Raw genomic sequence first — 14,043 nt, 5'->3', positions numbered from 1 at the left:
ACGTTTCAGGGATGAAGGTAAAAATTGTTTTTCACTCCCAATAATTGCAGAAGGCACTGTATCTTATTTATGTTTTTTGACTTTATGCCACAAACTAATTGCTAATATTTCAATGTCTCACTTATTGATTTGCCTAGTATATTTTCTTTTCACCATTTATTTATTAATATTTGGTGAGCACTTTGAAACGCAATAAAGGTGAGAAATGTGAGAAATGCGTTTTGTAATTTTTTTTGATTTGATACTCTTGTGACCCACAAGAAGTTCGAAGTGCTTTGCAAAATCTATTAGAGGTAACACAAACATTATAATCAATGTGAAAGAAGCAATGTTGGCAGAAGTTCATTCAGTTCTGATCATGACAAATTATTTATGTACTTGAGGTTTAACTAATGACAACTCATCATTTCTGAGTCACTGGAAATTTACTGAGAAATGTTAGATCAGATCTGGCCTTATCAGGTTCTAGCTGTACTTTGCAGAACATGTTACGTGTCAAAGTCATTTAGCAGGCAACCATATCAACTGCTTGTTTTGCCATAATTATTTCTGCTTCTACCACAACTAAGAGCTCAACTTCCTGACTGGTTAAATCCAAGTTTAACATACACAGACTGCAAACTGCTTCTGTTGTGAGGGCTCAATATACTGAAAGCCTTTACATCTAGAAGCCCAAAGATATGATCAATCAACAGACTAAATGCGAAAATCTTAAATCAAAATGAACAACTGTCTAAATCAAAACGAACACCGGAGTCATTTTCATTTTCCTGTTTTCTTGCTTTACACTAGCTTGACTTATTTTGTACTTCATTATATTTTCCTTTCCTAATGTAAGCTTTACATTTAAGCACAGTTGACACAACTTGTTGTTTACTTTTTGTGTCAGTCATTTCTTAGTGGTCTTTTATTAGAGCAGAGGTTCTTCATTCCTGTCCTGACCTCCCATGTGGACAAGGTGTGTGCCGTCTCTTTCTGACAGGTGACTCGTGCACTTCATCAATAACAGAAAGAGAGGCCTGCAGATCCTATGACGTCACCGTGGTGTTCTCAGACATTTCTATGATTATCTTTCGGTGAAATTTTGGCCTGAATTTGATGGGATGACCTGTGCCTGTGTAGAATTGCTCTGAAATGTCTTTGTAACTCCTCCCAGACTCATCAATAATCTTTCTTCTGAGGGCTTCAGATAGGTGTTTTGCTGTATTACCACACACCCAAATGGTTAAGACCAGACATAATCTTTATGGAAGGCTGGACCCTCCCAGTTTACACGCTAATGACTGGCATTTGTTTTTCATGAACATCATTTCAGACATTTTATGTATGGGTACTAACTTTTTTTGCATAAGGAAATAGCAAATTTGTTTATCTTAATTGCATACTTAGATTTTTCATTTTTTTTATGTGGTTGGAATCTAGTTTAGAAATATGTGTTAACAAAAATACCCCATCCCGGAGTGTGTGTACGTACAGTATTCACATGACGGTACATATAGTAACAAAATGTTCATATTAAACAATAAATTGCGTAATTCATTACATGTTTGACTGAATTCATTACACGTTTGTCTGCTTCTCAGTTTTTGTGTAGTTCAAAAAGTGTGATTTTCCACTTCAAAGATGAAGACAAAGACAACAATACCGAGTATGCACAGACATAATATACTATTCACAGGGCTGGTTCTGGGCATAACCAAGTTCGGGCCTCAACTGCAAGTGGACCTCCAACTGCTAGAGAGCTCTGACAAACAGGAGAGAGGGAGCCCAAAATCCAATTTTGCTAAAGGCTGCCAAAAGACTAAAGCTGGTGCATATGCAATAATGGTGTTTTAGGGCCTACAGTGCTGTATTACAGCCTGTAGTGGTGTATTAGGGGCTATATTCGTCACATACAAATGCGACTTAACAATCCGGCAGGGGCGGAACGTCTGGACTCATCCTAAATGCAGTGGATGATTAGTGACGGCAAACAGCTGGGCACCGACATCACCTTGGAGCTGATGTCACGGCCCCTAGTTCGTTACCATGACAAACAAACAGACACACGAAAACACACATCATGGAAAAGGGGCCGTGGCACGTCTAAGATCTTCTGGTAGTTTATTCTAGTTGTGGGCAAGATAACTGCTAAACGCAGCTTTGCCAAGTTTAGTTTGGACTCTGGGCTCTACTAGTCCAGTTAAGAGGCCATCACAGTAGTCAACCCTACTAGAGATAAAAACATGGATGAGCTTCTCTTGGTCTTTTTGGGACACCAAGCCCTTGATTCTGGCTATATAGTTAATGATAGAATGCTGTTTTGGTGACTGCTATGACGGGTGAACGTGAGATCTGAGTCTATCAGAACACCAAGATTACGCACTTGGTCCCTGGTTTTTAGGGCCCGAGAATCCAGCTCCTTACTAATACTAGTTCTCTTAATTTTGTTGCCAAACACAATAATCTCTGTTTTATCTTGGTTTAATTGTAGACATTTTTGGTTCATCCAGGTATTTATGTGCTCTATACAGTGACACAGTGAGTCTATTGAGCTGTTGTCATGTGATTTGAGGGCCATATATATTTGAGTAAAGTCTAAGTGACGTTAGCAAAGCTAGCTATACCTAACGTTTGCAATCTGCCCCTGTACCAAAACTGTACCAAATCTCTTCCCCCTTTACCCCAAGAGATTAGCTACCTATAAAACAGTATATACTGTATGTCTCAGGGCACTAATTTCAGTTCTTTGCCAGCTTTTGTAAAGCTATGCAGCCACATAAAGCTATGCAGCCAATGATGAATATAAAGTTACAGTTAACTATTAACTATTGTCAGCTGCATACCTCTGTCGACTTGTTAAAGTTGAGTAAAACGCAGCTGTACTGCGCTCCTTCACTTGGGAGAGAGAGCTAGAGATGTGAAAGCAGAGACAGAGAGTGGAGACCGAGTAATGCGCCTCCACTTCTATGAAAAAAAGTACTTATTAATTAAAAGTGCTTTAAGAGTGCTGATTTTCAGTTTATACAGTTACAGATAAAATCTAGTTTTGTACCTAGTCAAACCCTACTGTTGGTGTGTTTTGAGTCACCTCGGCTTGCTCAATCACTCAATCATGCCCTTTCTGTGGTTTTATCATAGCTCACACTATAGCCAAAACATCACGGTTCACAACTCTGTTACATGGCAGCTCACAATTCAGAGACAAGTTTAAGGCTATGTTTGACCCTAATAAGACTGTTCCAGCAACAAGCACCACTGGAAAAATACTTTCAAATAAGTACAGGCCTTTACACCTCTGGACTACAAAGCCCTGAACAAAATGTGCAGCAAGGACTATGAGAATGAGTGGAACCAGTGGAACTATTCTCCGAGGCAACAGACCTGACAGAAGGAGAGAAATCTGTTATCATTAGCATATTGGTTCCAACTGTCCTAGACTTGAATACACATCTCCTCAAGATGGAATACACCCGAATGCAGTGCCAGCCATTTGTCAAGGCCCTACATTAGTCTGTGGTGAAAAGATTCTCTGGAATCTTTACAAAAATGAACATGGCCCAAGAGAAAGGAAGAGAGGAACCTTTTAACCACAATGTGTACTTTTTTTCTACCATGCTAGATCCACAGTTTGGCCTTTAGTATTGTCATTTGCAAAACTACAAATCTTAAAATGTCTTACATTTTATAAACAGTAGGCCTTAAATATTCCTATTGTTTAATTCACTGGGTTTTCATCTGTTTACTTTTGTAAACTCTTGGTCTACCAAAACAAATATTGTAAAATCCTTGTACTCGCCTGCCCCAAGTACTTAAAAAAAATGTAAGCCAATTGTTAGTTTTATTTATATGTAACCTAGTCATTGTGTTTGTGTATTTGTTTGTGTTTGTCAGACACTGATCTCAAGGGTGGAGAACATGATGGACAGTGGAGGAGATGCAACTGACTCAGGGGCTGTGAATGTGGGTCCACCCAATGATTCGCCGCCAGTCAAATGCCCACGACTTTTGTCCCGCTACAAGGCTCATAAGAAGAGCAGCTCAGCCCAGGATTCGAGTATTCTAACACAGATTACCAAATACTTCGATGCCATTCATCTCTGACACTGACAATGCACTTGTCTTCTGGGCCAAAAACCATGAGACATTCCCACGACTCCATGGTTTGGCACTGAAGGTGCTGACAGTCCCTTTCTCCTCTGCACCAGTGGAGAGAGTTTTTAGTAGAGGGGGTATTATAATGAAACCCCGAAGTGCACTTATAGGTCACAGAATGTTACAATCTCTCATGTTTCTAAAATGCAACAAAACTCTAAACTTAGCCACTCACCGTTCGTGTGTTTACCTTTGGTGCCAAGCTTGGATTTATGAAGGGCGCTTTGCTACTGCAGGTGATCAGGTTTGGCATATTACGTCATCATTTTTTAAACTGCTTCCCAATTACATGTTTTTTTCAAATTGAATGACGGCTACACCTGCAGTTAGTCCACTTAAGGTTTGACCTCTTTGGAACTCTTAGGTATCTTATATGTTGCTTTGAAAACAAGTAGTATGCTGTATGGCACTCGGACTGGTCTGGTCTTGATCTGGTTTTGCCCTGCCTTGGTCTTGGTCTTGATCCGGTCTCACCTTGCCTTGGTCTTGGTCTTAATCCGGTTTCGCCCTGCCTTGGTCTTGGTCTTGATCCGGTCTCACCTTGCCTTGGTCTTGGTCTTGATCCCGTCTTGACCTGCCTTGGTCTTGGTCTTGACCCACTCGCGCCTTTCCCCTGTCTTAGTTTTGTCTGGGTCTCAATACACTCTGGTCTTGGTCATGACCTGGTCTCGGTTGACTACACTGTTAGGGGCTATAGGGCTTTTAAATTGCTGCTATTCACAGTGTTATGTATATTATTGCGTTATCCTCTTGCTATACATATGCCCTTCCATAAAGTATAGATGTATCTTAAAACATTATTGAAGACAACTTGTGCAGACAAATGTGTCTTCTCTCTCATTACCTCACCTTATGATCTGCATGATTGTGATGACATTCTTAATAGGCAGGTGAAATTGTAACGTGGAAACCATGGCAGGACACTAGCGCAGGGAGAACGGAGGACATTTAATAAATAAAAGAGAACGGACAGGAACAAAACAGAATACTGGATAAAAGAAGTAGACCTGGAACAAAATAGAAGATGGATCAACATTACATTTGGGTACAAAGCAAAACAAAGAGCGACCAGATACATTGGGGAAGCTTGAACTGAAACAGTGTCCGTGATGAGGGACAACAGGGGCAGGAAATAATGAATGAAAATAGGTGCACAAAGACACAGACACAATGATATATATTGCACCATAAACCATGGACTGAAACACCACCTTCTTAAACAGACTTTGCAAATTGTTGGTGAAATACAGGCTAGAATGCCAAACAGACATCACTTTTGATACTATACTAATTATCACATTCCTGCATATCAGTTTCAGAATGTAGTTGTTCCACCACCAGGACACATAGGATCTCCATCCTGACATCAGACACTAGCATTAACAGGACAGATAGGATCTCCATCCTGACATCAGACCCTACCACCACTAGGACTGTTAACAGGATCATCTGAGTATGAATCATATTTGATCAGTTGAACCACTAGGTGGTGATAGTTTCATGTGTGTTGCTTCAGATTCATTAAATATCTATATCTAGTCTATGTCATTGTCTTCTTCACTAGGGTCGGGGGACACCAGGTGATTGGTCAATGAAATAGGGCCATTAGTTGATAAGTTGTGACCTATTGATTGTAATCTTCTTATAACAAGCCTCCAAGTTATAGGTCTTATTGTCCACCAGAATGAAATCCATACTCATGTGTACATTCCTATGATAATGAAATTTGGTATACATCGGTGCCTCTCCTCTCGATGTATCCATAAGGTCTGCCATGTTACTGTGTGTTAAAAACACCAAAATGGCACCAAATTGACCACACCCACCACACAGTCGTGCTGTGAGTTAATATTTTCAATATTTTAGTCCGTTTTATTTAGATTTACAAAAAGTCTTGCACATATGCTCAGGGCTTAACCCAGGTCATTTCTCAGAGACCAATATCCTGAGTTTGACATGATGGGTTTTGCCGGAAAGACTTAATATTAAAAAGACTAAAACCAATTGAAAATATTAAAAATGTCAACAAATGTTTATGTTGTTACTGTGTGCTCGGTTTGGTCAACCTGGAACCAGAGAAGTAGTGTATAAATCACGGGGATGGTGTGTGCCTTGTGTCTGCATTTAATTCATTCTGCGCTGCGTCTGAATTAATGAGTTATTTTGTGATGCTCCAACCACTACTGTAGGTGTGGTGCATTGGGACGTGGCTCATGCAGATGATAGCGTGATGCAAGCGGGGGTTTTCTTTCCCAAAGTGTTTCTTCCCCCAGGTAACTGAGAAGTTCTGGTGCAGCATGTATCCTTACTGCTAGTTCTAACAAAATACCTTGAATGTATTCATTGTTATCCTAAGAATATTTATTTGATCTCTGGTCACTCAGAAATTGTTACACAAACAATCAACATTTACTAAATCAGTTACATTTAATAATTCACAATATGTCATATTGACTTAGAGAAGATTATAGGGATTTGTTTTGTTAGAAAAAAAAACTGTCATAATGGCAAATGATAGTGTGTGGGTAAGATCGATTAGAAACATTAAAGATTGAAGTTAATATCAAATGTATTAGGTTACTGGATACTTTGCCATCATGTTCTTAAAAGAACACCAGCACAGATAGAATAAAATCATAAGATAAAATAAAACTCATGTGATTAACTTTATAAGCTAAATAAGTCTAACACGTATGAACTTTTACTTGAACATGATCATCAGCAACATAAAAACAATTATCTCAATAATGGAAGATTATGATTTTATACAGCATTATGCAATGGTAAATGTTTAATATTACAAGCAACTAAGCTGGAATTTAATGCAGACCTCTGAAGGTGTGATGTGGTATCTGGCACCAAGACTTTAGCCACAGATTCTTCAAGACATGTAAGTTGCAAGGTGGGGCCTTCATGGGTCGGGCCTGTTTGTCCAGCACACCCCACAGATGTTTGATCGGAATGAGATCTGGGGAATTTGGATGCCAAGTCAACACCTTAAACTCAGTGTTCCTGAAACCCTTCCTGAACAATTTTTGCTTTAAGGCAGGGCGCAATATCCTTCTGAAAGAGGCCAATACCATCAGGGAATACCGTTGCCATTAAATGGTGCACATGGTCTGCAACATTGCTCAGGTAGGTGGTACATGTCAAAGTAACATCCACATGGCAGGAATCAAGGTTTCCCAGCAGAACATTGCTCAAAGCATCACACTCCCTCCACCGGCATGCCTCCTTCCCATAGTGGACGTTGATGCCTTGTGTTCTCCAGGAAAGTGACGCACACGCACCCGGCCATCCATGTAAAAGGAAACATGATTCATCAGACCAGGCCACCTTCTTCCATTGCTCCGTGGTCCAGTTCTGATGATCACATTGTAGGCGCTTGCGGAAGTGGACAGGGGTCAGCATGAACACTCTGACTGGTCTGCGCCTACGCTGCCCCATATGCAACAAACTGCAATGCACTGTGTTCTATCAGTACCAGCATGAACGTTTTCAGCAATCTGAGCTACAGTAGCTCATCTGTTGGATCGGACCACACAGACCAGCCGTCGCTCCCCACGTACATCAATGACCCTGTCGCCAGTTCACCACTTTTCCTTCCTTAGACCACTTTTGACTGGTACTGACCACTGCACTCTGGGAACACCCCACAAGGGCTGTAGTTTTGGAGATGCTCAGATTTAGTAATTTATCCATCACAATTTCACCCTTGTCGAAGTCGCTCAGATCCTTACGCTTGCCCATTTTTCTTGCTTCTAACACATCAACTTTGAGGACAGAATTTTCACTTGCTGCCTAATATCTCCCACCCACTGACAGGTGCCATGAGATTATCAGTGTTATTCACTTCACCTGTCAGTGGTCATAATGTTATGGCTGATCGGTGTAAGTGCACATCTTATTTGCTTTAGTAGAGAAGAAAGATTTAAGGTAAACCCTATAGTATTAGATCAAGCTGTTCAATAATAAAAAACAAATATTCAGATTTTGTCGAAGAGATGTAGGCTGCTCTATGTACATACATCCTCACTCAAACACTCACTCAGAGGTTTTAATGGTATTTTGGATCCACTCATCATATTTAGATATGAATGTGTACACTCCAGGAAATCTCTTGCGACCGCAACCATTACCAAACGACACGACTCCTCGTAGCTCACCATCACACACCAACGGACCACCAGAGTCTCCCTGAAACACACAGACAAGTTTCTGGTTACATGACAATAATTACTTTATATAGAGAGATAATCTACATTACATTTTATTCCTTGCCCTACAGTGAGTCAATGACCAGGGTATGAAATTCACAATCCAGCAAGGTGCCATTGACAGATATATCGATATTCAATATCATCATTATTTGGAAGAGGCAGATTGAGCTTTGCATTTTGCAATTCAGCAACTGGGGATGAGGATTTTGTCTTTACTGTTGTTTCTGCCCTGCCAATGCACAAACAATCTCATGTTTTCCACTGAAATCATCCTTTTCTCTAAGTATCTTATCATCCCCTTTGTTTATCTCAGACAACACAATGACAGGCAATCAGGTTTTAAGCCGAGCCTTTCGTTGGCCATTCATTGTGCATTATTAACCGGTGCCTTCTGTACAGAATATGGAACAGGGTCATGATCCATAACTTCTTTGAATCCTTTAATGACTCCCCCACATACAAACAGCATACATTATTACCTGGCAACCTCTCCACATACACACTGTATACATTATTACCTGACAACCCAACACATACACACCACATACATTATTACCTGGCAACCCCCCACTTACACACACCATACATTATTACCTGGAAAACCCCCACTTAAACACTCCTGTCACGAGGTGTGTGTAGTGGAGTGCGTTGAAAAAAGGCGAGCCAAATGCAGGGAGGCGATGAACGTTTCTTTGTATTTAACACACAGTGAAAAATGGCACGCAAAACAAAAGCGCACAAGCGTGCAGACGTACTCTCCGGTACAGTCAAAGGACATAGAACAATACCACACAAAGACACCCGGAAACACAGGAACTTATATATGCGATCTAATGAGGGAATGGACACCAGGTGCGTGCAATAACAAGACAGGACAGTGCCGTGGGAGGAGGAGCGGCGTGGCTAGAAGGCAGGCGATGACGTGCCACCGAACACCGCGTCGGGAGGGGTGGCGCGCGTCCTCCACGCGCGTCCTCGTTACAACTCCATACATTATTACATAGCAACCCCACACATACACACTGTATACATTATTACCTGGCAACCCCCACATACACACCGCATACATAATAAACCTGGCAACCCCCCCCACACATACACACCGCATACATTATTACCTGTCAACCCCCATATACAAACAGCATACATTATTACCTGGCAACCCCCCCACACACACACACACACACCACCCACATTATTACCTGGCAACCCCCACATACACAACGCATACATAATAAACCTGGCAACCCCCCCCCCCCCACACATACACACCGCATACATTATTACCTGTCAACCCCCACATACAAACAGCATACATTATTACCTGGCAACCCCCACACACACACACACACACCACCCACATTATTACCTGGCAACCTCTCCACATACACACTGTATACATTATTACCTGGCTACCCCCCACTTAAACATTCTATACATTATTACCTAGCAGCCCCACACATACACACCGCATACATTATTACCTGTCAACCCCCACATACAAACAGCATGCATTATTACCTGGCAACCCCCCCCCCATACACACACACACCACCCACATTATTACCTGGCAACCTCTCCACATACACACTGTATACATTATTACCTGACAACCCCACACATACACACTCCATACATTATTACCTGGCAACCCCCCACTTAAACATTTCCATACATTATTACCTAGCAGCCCCCACTTACACACCGCATACATTATTACCTGGCAACCACCACATATACACAGCATACATAATAAACCTGGAACCCCCACCCCCCCCCACACACACACACACATACATACCGCATACATTATTACCTGGTAACCCCCGCATATACACATTGCATTCATTATTACCTGACAACCCCCCTCCCGCATACACACCTCATACATTATTACCTGGCAACCACCCTCCCACATACACACATCATACATTATTACCTGGCAACCACCCTCCCACATACACACATCATATATTATTACCTGGCATGAGTCAGCAGGGTGGTTGTTCAAGAAGCCAGCACAAAACATTCTTTTGGTGATTGTGCCGTTGTATCTTTCAGGAGAGTTGCATGCTTTCCTGTCGATCACAGTGACGTTTACAGCCAACAGGACATCAGATGGGGATCCTCCCTCTGAAGTTGTTCCCCATCCAGCTACAAAACACTGTGTCCCAGCACTGATGTCGGGCAGAGGCTTGGGTAGAGGCTTGAAGCTCACAGCTCTGGACAACTTCACTGGATTATTCAGCTAAAAGGAGATTTTCCGTCAATGTCTGTCATGATTTGTACACTTAGGGCCTTTTAAACAGGACAGGATTCATTATGGATTCATTGTTTTTTATAGCTCTTATTTACAATGCTAATTAAAAACAGAACAATGTAGGAGGTTACCCTAGAGGTAGGACTGTTTTGGATAAAACCAAGACAAGACGAGTAGGGAAGTGTCTGGGAAGGGTTTTATATTTATTGTGGATCACCATGCGGGAGGGAACCGACACAGAGCTCAGTCTGTTCAGTACGTCTGCATCTCCCTGTATAAAACCCTAGGTTCAGGGCTTCATACAGAGCTCAGTCTGTCCAGGAAATCTGCCTTACTCTGGTTTGGGTTCAGGGCTTCATACAGAGCCCAGTCTGTCCAGGAAATCTGCCTTTCACTGGTGGGACATGCGGTGTCACCAGTCTGGAGGGGGTAAACGGGGGCCCACAATGACTCAGATAACCATCATGGGCTACAGTTCTCCCCAGGTTTCCTTGTCCTTAATGATACATTATATTACAAGATTCAACTAAACATTTCGAGGAACTCTCCTATTAAAAACATAACATTCCTTAATGTATCCTCAATATATTACAAGATTCAACTAAACATTTCGAGGAACACTCCTATTAAAAACATAACATTTCAGCAACTATTCTGTAACAACACTAATGAATAAAGGTTTATAATGGAACTAGTAGAAATCCCATGTAACATAAGCATAGAAGATTCAAATATTGTTCACAGTACTGAGTCTGTATGCCATATCAAAGACCAGTCTATTGTTTATTTGGCCATGAGAACAAATAGATACTAAATAAATACAGCAACGGGGGTCTGATTCATTTGAGGCCTTTATTGCTTTATGAATAATAGATACACAGTGTGTGTATTTGTCCAATTTCACGTCATGTGTTTAGAAATAACAGTGTGTACATTTTGAGTTATGTTTCGCACATCATAACTCGCCATTATCAACAGTGACCACGAAGCAGTAATGGTAAGGTGCCTTGCTCAAGGGTAAATCAACAGATCACCCACTTGTTGGTTTCAAACTACAGAAGCTGCATTTCTTGCATTGGTCCAAAGTTGGGCCACCTGACATCTCTTTTACTCTAGAAAGGTGTCAATTCTCCTTGCAATCTCTTTTTAAGATGTGATTTGACGATGTTGTCGGGAAATGATTAAGAAAAACTTTTTGTTTTAATAATTGATCAGTAGTTTTCCTCACCTGGAGTAGCATGATGTCATGCTGTGAAGTCACAGGGTTGTATTTGGGATGTGGGATGTTCTTCTTCACTTCCACACTCTGTACTATTGATGGTTTAGCTTTCTTCAGTGAGTGGAGGCCCAGATGGACAGTTTTGATATTCCTAAATTCAGTGAATTTAAATGTGTTTCAATAAACCACAACATTAGTTAAAGGACACAATACAGCGGCAAAGGGAAATACAGATGCTAAACTACATAAATTTCATCTAAATAATGAATGTGATTTTTTTCTTGACTACATTAAATGAAGGGTATTACAGGAGCTATCAGGTTTAAGTGCCTTTCTCAATGGTACAACAACAGATATTCCCTCGGGGGTTAGAAACCAGCTTCCTTTTGGTTGCTTGACTAACAATATAACCACATTAGGCTACAAAAAATACTCAACTCTCTGAAATAATTATCTGAAAATTTAAGAATTAAAGTATTATAGTCGGCTTAGAAATACTGTTTTGTTAAATTGAAGAAGTCCCAAATATTAGAAAACCATTTTAATAATGCAGTATTCATATTTTAATAATAATGTGATTTAGCCATGTACTTGATTTGAACCTGGGCCTGAGATGCAAACATATTGGTAGTGTTGGCTGACGACCCACCTCTGCCAGGGTAAACCCCACACCAGACAGTGAGCGGCAGTCAGGACCCACTTCCTGTGGATCAGCATCCCTCCACAGACCAGGTTATGGTTGAAGTTCTCCAATAAGGCAATGTAGGGTATTGAGTGAGGCTTGACCTCATATCCACCAATGATCTCTGTACAGTCACCTAGAAGACATGCAAGAGAGGGTCAAACAATTTAGGGACACACCAACACAGACAAGTTTCCGAACTTGTGCGGACCAGAAAGAAAATGTTTCCCTTGCCCTAACCTCAAAGGACCCTTTAACCCTGGGGGACCCTTAGGTGGTGTGCATCAGAGATTTGACAAATCATTTTCACTCGTAATTGGCATGAAGGAGTGAGGTAATGGGCTTTGTGTTATAAATGACACAGGGAGTCAAAATGCTTCCACAATCTAAAAGACCACGTCTGGAGGGGCAGCGTTTCCTGCTCTGAACCAGTCTCACGCGTAAGGTGGCTTATTTTGAATTTCCTCTGTTTGTTTGTTTTTCCCCTCGACTGATAGCCAGTTAGCTAAATAGCTAACTTCATGCAACACGGCGGCTTTTATACAAGACAGATTAATAATTTAGGCCATCGACAGCCTTTGTCTGCTTGTGTCACAATTGGCGTAGGGGTGGAGAGGAAGGAACCAGACGCAGGCAGAGTGGCAGTCGATGATGTATTTTTAATAGAAAAATAACACTGAGCACTGAAAACATACAAAACAAAAGGGATAAACCAAAACGGAACACTCACCACGTATACCTTCACAGTAAGATACTTTTGATACTTTAGGATTCTACTAGAAAACTGAAATGTTTATTTTTGGTTGTGTTGAGGAGTTGTATTTTTCTCATTGCATCATTGCTAACATTAGAAATGAGTACTAAGTATTAAGTAGATGACCATTACCTTAACCTAACCTTTATGCCTAAACTTAACTTAGCACTAATGTCTAACCCTAACCAATAATGCCTAATCATAAATGTGATGTAAATTCTGACACTAACCCCAACTATTAATATTTTTATTTAATGTAACCCCTAAGCCAGATATGGAGTATTATCTTGTGAGGACTTGCAAAAGGTCCTCACACACACACACACACACACACACACACGCACACATACACACCTACACACACACACACACGCTTACCTGCTTGCAGATATAAAGGTAAAATCATGAAGAACCAGAGACAGAGGACTCTGAAGAGCATTATGGTCTGGTCCTTCAGAGGGTCTTGATGTATTCTGGGGTTGGCCTGAAGAAAGCAGAGGTGCTCTGGTCTTTCTATGATATCACTATTTATACTCAGTAGAAAGGATGTGGTAGTTGTCTTAAGTGTGGAAGTGGAAGTCAGTACACACACAAACACACACACACAAATTAACACACACAGATCATATACGTCCCAAAAAATTAACTGCGTTGGAATATACAGGTGCTGGTCATATAATTTGAATATCATCAAAAAGTTGATTTATTTCAGTAATTCCATTCAAAAATTGAAACTTGTATATTATATTCATTCATTACACACAGACTGATATA

At 40.9% G+C, this 14,043-nt stretch overlaps 1 protein-coding gene across 1 annotated transcript; it reads right to left on the bottom strand.

The window, feature by feature from the left end:
• Window positions 1-7,957: 7,957 nt before the first annotated feature.
• LOC105014507 (granzyme A) lies at window positions 7,958-13,777 on the bottom strand. The gene is made up of 5 exons (XM_010876900.3): window positions 13,648-13,777; window positions 12,483-12,651; window positions 11,843-11,984; window positions 10,336-10,602; window positions 7,958-8,331 (listed from the first exon to the last, which is right to left on the bottom strand). Exons 1-5 carry the CDS (start codon window positions 13,706-13,708, stop codon window positions 8,179-8,181), a joined length of 792 nt encoding a protein of 263 aa, XP_010875202.2. The 5' UTR covers window positions 13,709-13,777; the 3' UTR covers window positions 7,958-8,178.
• Window positions 13,778-14,043: the final 266 nt, after the last annotated feature.

Source organism: Esox lucius, chromosome 13 (assembly GCF_011004845.1).
Source record: "Esox lucius isolate fEsoLuc1 chromosome 13, fEsoLuc1.pri, whole genome shotgun sequence".
Classification (NCBI taxonomy): Eukaryota; Metazoa; Chordata; class Actinopteri; order Esociformes; family Esocidae; genus Esox; species Esox lucius.
Note: the sequence above shows the minus strand (reverse complement) of the source record. Positions and strands in the feature narration are given on the sequence as shown.

What these genes read in the sequence shown, in the direction of transcription:
- LOC105014507 (XM_010876900.3), bottom strand. Translation starts at nt 13,708, where the DNA reads ATGCTCTTCAGAGTCCTCTGTCTCTGGTTCTTCATGATTTTACCTTTA. An exon ending in ACCTTTATATCTGCAAGCAG is followed by an intron (nt 12,652 to 13,647) that starts GTAAGCGTGTGT and finishes CATGTCTTCTAG; the next exon opens with GTGACTGTACAGAGATCATT. An exon ending in ACCCTGCTGACTCATGCCAG is followed by an intron (nt 8,332 to 10,335) that starts GTAATAATATAT and finishes TGTGTGTTTCAG; the next exon opens with GGAGACTCTGGTGGTCCGTT.